We start from the raw sequence: 6,000 nt of genomic DNA, 5'->3' as shown, positions 1-6,000 counted from the left end.
GCTGCTCATGTTGACTCACATTTAATTAAATTTCCCTTTGACTCTGTGTTTGTATTCTACGTTTTGAATTACCATTATTATTATTAAAAACAAGAGAGAGCAGACTTTTATCTTTAACACAAAATGGATCATAATATGTTTGATTCATATCCCACCAGCGTAGATTTGATGCTTGGCATTTTTGCATTTTTAAAGATACACTCATTTTAAGCAGCAGGCAAAATATATTTAAATAGGTCAACAACAAAAAAAAAAAAATTAGGCCTAATAAAAAAAAGAATTACATTATTTCCTCCAATTCACGATTAATTTATGGTAATTTGTTAATGATTATTTGGTTTGCATATATTTGAGGGCCAGGATACATTGTCTATTTTTTTCTTAAAATACACAAATAACACAGAGACAAATGTATTACTTTTGTTTTATTGGAAACTAATTACCATGACTCTAATGAAAACGGTACCTCATAGTTTCCATCGCAGGAGATTGCTATAATTCTTTTATCTCAACAAAATATCATAAATTAAGCAAATGGGCAGTCCAGTTAAGTGTTTCGTTGAGTTAAGAGTTTCAGACAGGCCCTGTTTGTGGGTTTCCATGTGCAGGAGATGAGAAAGCTCCTGTCAGTGGGGACATACATGTTTAAGCGCAAAAAGGAATTTTGTTCTAACCAAATTTAACGACAGACAAGTCAGTCTATATTATAAGGTAGGCTACTATAGTGTTATTTTATACATGTATTCAATCTGATACACTTATCAGTCTTCTTTTTTTCGGGTTTTTGTTGTTGTAAAATAGAACACTCTGGCAGCCTCTTTAAGAGCCCAAATCCACAAGACTGGAGGTTAGAGGTCCCAACAAGGAGTCCTGCAGTTGGTGCGGGTGTCCGTGCATGCTGTGCACCGGCTGTGGGGGCCCCAGGCCGGACATGGGGTAAGCGGAGGCCCCGGGGTGGTTCATGTTGCCCTGAAGCAAAAGCGCTGAGTTCTGGTCGGGGCTCTGAGGTGGAGAAAACTCGTCCTCCGAGCTGGACATGAGAGACTTTCCTCCGTCCAGCGGGGACAGCTGGTTCTGTTTGTTGCCGCCTGCGTTGCTGTTTTCACTGTTCTCTCTGGAAAGGAGATAAACGTTTTGGAAGATGGCATTAAATCCGTATGTTGACATGATATTTTGGAGATAAAATGGCAGCATAAAAGACAGCCATAATTATTTTTGCAGTAACACCAAACATAGTATAGCCTATTGGCCTTGAAGACAAAACTAATCAGAGAGGTTTAGAGTTTTGTCTTCTCTGCAATTTTATATGGCTACATATTTTATTTCTCTTGTTGGATGATATTTCCCGATAACTTAAAAAGCCTGTTAAACCACGTGTTATTTTACTCCACAGAAGGCTAACCCATGTTTAACCTTTATATCTCAAAACTAGAAAGTTCTCAAAAAATATAGGCTACTATTGCTTTTTACATTTTTTTCCCCCAACATTATTAAACACCACGTTATCTTCATGTATCAGTATTTAATGTATAATGTGTTAAAATGTTAAGTTGATGTTACGGGACAGTTTCTGTAGAAGAAAGCCCATGTTTATTTGTCAACAACACACTTCTGTTTACCCACAATCACTCTTATCAGGACTTGTCTGATTTGGGGTATAGACATAGGCCTATCCAAAATGAATAAAAAAACAAAGTTGAAATTTCTATCTAAAAAGAATTGTTTCTACTTTGCCACCTTCTTGCAGTATGAATATGAAGTCTGTGCGTCCTGCACTTTCATATACTTTGGCTACTAGCCACATTTGGGCAATATTTCATTTTGACTCGTAGGTCTCCCTTAATTTGCTCTTGAAACATGCAAGTAATATGAATGACAGGCAGCACCGATGCTGTGTCAGTTCCACGTACCTCTCCTTCGCCTCTGCCGCTCTGTCTCGCTGCCGTCTGTTTTTGAACCAGTTGCTGACCTGCGTGGTGGTCAGTCCTGTGGCCTCGGCCAGCTCTCTCTTTTCCCGCGGGGACGGATAGGGATTGTGCGTGTACCACTCTCTCAGGACGCCCCTGGACTTCTCTTTAAAGCAGTAGCTGGTCTCCTCGCCGTCCCATATCGTACGGGGCAGCGGAAATTTCCTCCTCACCCGGTATTTCCCAACAGCTCCGAGCGGCCGGCCGCGCAGCTTCTCCGCCTCCACGTAGTGCGCCTTCAGCCAGAGCTGCTGCAGCTTCGGGTGGTTGTGCGGAGAAAACTGGTGACTTTCCAGGATCTTGTAAAGCTCTCTGAAATTCCCCCGATGAAAGGCCACCACCGCCTTGGCTTTGAGGACGCTTTCGTTCTTGTGGAGGTGATCACAAGCGGGTAGAGACCACAGGAAGCGACCGAGCCTCTCCAGGTTTCCTCCCTGCTGCAACACCTCGCAAACGCACGCCACTTGCTCCTGCGTAAACCCGAATGACGGTAATATAGACATGATGTCCGAGCTCGCTCCTCCGCCTAAAACGTTGGTATCCAAAACGATAGCTGTCGTTTATTTTCTTTGTTTATAGTTTCTTGTCGCGATGCAATCCAGCGCAATCCGTCCGCGCAGCACAGGCCTATAGGCTATCCACTCCACTCCAGTCCCTGATGCGCGCAGCAGATTGGGATGTTGATTGTTGGGACAATTTGTTCCTGTTGGAGATATGTCAGGCTTAAAGGGAGCCTGTGCGTTTCGGTGATTGGCTCTCCCTCTGCCCTGCACTGTGTACAGCAGAGCAGGACTGAGTTTGCAGCTCCGTTTCCTCCCCAGAGGCAGTGCGTCAGGGGCTGAAATTGGAGCGCTCCCACCTCCCGCCCCCACAGTCCCTCTCCCGCTGCAGCTGAGGGAGCAGAGCAGCACCTAAACACTAATCAATTATTACAGACCTCTTAAAAAGCCTTATTAACCTGTTCTGAATATACATCTTCTGTAATGGTGGCGACCATATAGGCTTCCAGATTTCCCACGTGAGTCAAACCACACACTGCATCTCCATACGTTATCAGTATAATCACAGTCAGTGGAGGGTAAACCCACAAAAAACACAAAGCTTTTTATCTGTGATGGAAAGTTCATCCACTTTTAAAGACTGAAACCGCTCACATAATCAACCGATGGTAGTACAAAGCATTTTAATAATAATAAAAAAAAAACTATAGGCCTACATAAAATTAAAACTCTTTTGGTTATTTTTGTGCTTTTTCACCAATTAGGAGGTTTATTTACCATCACAGCTGATCATGGGTGACGCCCACCACCACCTTAATTACATGCAGATTGAACATTTTGTTGTATCCCCCTTTATAGTCTACTAGTTACCGAAGGCGTTTATTTTATGAGGTGATATAATTTAATAAGTTCCTATGATTGTTGGGTCCATGCGTGCCATTACGCACGTCTTTTATATGAAAAACCTATAGTCTACTACCTGCCAAAAGTGTTATGGGACATAGACCACCAGTAGGAAATCAGCCACTAAGTGTGTATGTGTGTGTGTGTGTGTGTGTGTGTGTGTGTGTGTGAGTGCGTGCGTGCGTGCGTGCGTGCGTGTGTGTGTGTGTGTGTGTGTGTGTGTGTGTGTGTGTGTGTGTGTGTGTGTGTGTGTGTGTGTGTGACTGAGATGAAATGCCACATGGTCTACTAAAATCAATCAGGATTGGAAATACCGGACAAACACGCACATATTTCGCAGCCTTCACACTTCCCTCTTAGTATACATTGGCAAAATAAAGACGTTTCAGAATTTGGACTTATGTCAAGCTGCAATGTTGTTGCTGTATTAGTGAGAGTCAGTTTTGTTTATAGCTACAGAAAATGTCCTCGCATTTGTTTATAGATTTAAAAATGAATATTAAATACCGTGTGGACAGATACAACAGACTCATTTTATTTGTTGTTTTATCCTTATTTCCTGTGTTTGAAGAGGTCCTTTCAGTCTGTAGCCTACATTTATATTTCAAGGATTAGACGGGCACAGCACTGGCTCCATTGTTTTCTGTGGGTGAAACACTAAACCAATCCATTAGTAAATGAGTTCTCTGCCACACTGGTTCTTGGTGGTGCAGTTGTTGGTTTGAGCCATATAGATCACATTATTTATCTATTTATCTGCACCTGAGTCTGCAACCAAACTCCTATATATATATATATATATATATATATATATATATATATATATATATATATATATATATATATATATATATATATATAAAGGAGTTTTAAAGAAAATGTTTTTGTGGCGACAGACACCTGAAAAAAAACTGAAATATGTTCTGACCAGCTCCACTCTGCAATATCCCATATTTCTAATTTAAGCTACATTATTTTATCGACAAATAAGTTTAAGATGATTTCCAAAATTCAAAAAAATCTCAACAATGTGGGCATATGAAAACATAAACATGTAAATCAGGCAGAATGACTGGTGGAGAATCAGGTTTGGTCAAGCCGTTGAATATGCTCCTTTTTGTTTTAATGTAAAATCAAATAAATAGCAGGTAAAACTTTGTCATATGATTTATGACTATTTATCACATAACCTGCTAGACTGGACCTAAACAGCTAATTTCCTCCTGAATGGATGCCATGTGCTGTATCTCACCGTGCTGAGATGACAGTTTATCTGGAGGAAATCTCAGATTATTGGCTGAATCACACCCGAAGTCTCTGTTATTTAGCAATACCTGTGAGGTTTTGGGGTTCATTTTTTTTTCGTTGTTTGTAGCAGTGTCATCAGCCTGCAGAGGATCAATAGACACATACCATTTTTACAATAATGAATAAAAACGTCAATGATGTTACATGTTAATATTTACATTATATAAATGTAAAGTTGATTTTAAAAAAGCTTCATTTTCATGTTTCTAGGCAAAAGGCCTGCTGTCTCAACATTCATGCCATGTTGTTTAAACATGATTAAATTAATATATCTTCTCGTGTAGCCTAAATGTTAGACACAGGCCCTCAGGCCACTTGAGCTCGGGTCTATGGCAGCACTCGGGCTGTGTGTAAAACCTCAGTGCTTCAGTAAATGAGCTGTCTGATGAGCGGCTCTCGAGTTTCTCTAATATCTCTACCACATTGCGCCGCGCCTCCTCCTTTAACCCGAGCAGCCCGGGGGGCGAGATTATTTCAAGATGTGGACTCTCCGCCTCTGCCTCTGCCACGGCCAGTGCTGGACTCCTCATACAATGCAATAGGCTACTTATATAGACTATCACTCGTTACTCCTCTCAGAGTGGGACTTACAGGAAGCAGGGATTCCTTATTCTCTGTATTTCCTCTCCGTTATAAAGTCCTCTGTTACCTCAAAAAAAACCACTCGTATTATTTCAGCCTGTCTCTCCTGAAGGCGGAGGGCTCTTAAATATCATGGATGTTCCAGGTTTTAGTCATTGCCTTTCAGGGAAACTCAAATGAGTCACAGTGTTTTCACCCCGAGAAAATAAACGTTTTGCCATTTCTCATTAAACTGGTTTAATGTGAGGTAGGCCTCGAGAGAAATGTGGACCATTTGCTTGTTGAATTATTCCACCTCATGATAGCAATCTGGAGGTGAAAACGACGTATTAATTATTGATAGATGCATTAGCTGTATTAGAGAAATTCGTTGCACCATGCATTACTGGGAAAACGAATGTAACGGTGACTGACACTCCGGTCCTGTGGGAGAAAACGAGAGAAACGAAAAAGTCTCAACTCAAAGCACCAGAAAGCACTTCATAAAAATGTCATCCAAAAAGCCCGTTTTTCCTATTGGAGAGTTTATTTTTTTTTGGAAAATGGAGAAAAACTGAAACGACCACTGGCTCACTGAACAGATGGTTTTCACTCTTCTAAATCCGAAGTGCTATTTCAGCTGTATCGATTGGGACAAAGCCCATACGGTTTATATTATGTGACAAATGTCCGATTTGATCACCAGGGTTTTTTCTTCTTTGTTTTTTTTGTGAGAGAAAAAAATACAATTAAAATAGATG

The 6,000-nt window shown here is 40.9% G+C and overlaps 1 protein-coding gene across 1 annotated transcript; it reads right to left on the bottom strand.

Annotated features, from left to right (window-relative positions):
• Window positions 1–410: 410 nt before the first annotated feature.
• On the bottom strand, window positions 411–2,773 carry LOC116035895 (homeobox protein six1b). Its single transcript, XM_031279266.2, has 2 exons — window positions 1,911–2,773; window positions 411–1,114 (listed from the first exon to the last, which is right to left on the bottom strand). Exons 1-2 carry the CDS (start codon window positions 2,468–2,470, stop codon window positions 820–822), a joined length of 855 nt encoding a protein of 284 aa, XP_031135126.1. The 5' UTR covers window positions 2,471–2,773; the 3' UTR covers window positions 411–819.
• Window positions 2,774–6,000: the final 3,227 nt, after the last annotated feature.

This window comes from Sander lucioperca, chromosome 18, assembly GCF_008315115.2.
Source record: "Sander lucioperca isolate FBNREF2018 chromosome 18, SLUC_FBN_1.2, whole genome shotgun sequence".
NCBI lineage: Eukaryota > Metazoa > Chordata > Actinopteri > Perciformes > Percidae > Sander > Sander lucioperca.
This window is presented reverse-complemented; position numbering and strand designations above follow the sequence as displayed.

What these genes read in the sequence shown, in the direction of transcription:
- LOC116035895 (XM_031279266.2), bottom strand. Translation starts at nt 2,470, where the DNA reads ATGTCTATATTACCGTCATTCGGGTTTACGCAGGAGCAAGTGGCGTGC. An exon ending in GCGGCAGAGGCGAAGGAGAG is followed by an intron (nt 1,115 to 1,910) that starts GTACGTGGAACT and finishes TCTCCTTTCCAG; the next exon opens with AGAGAACAGTGAAAACAGCA.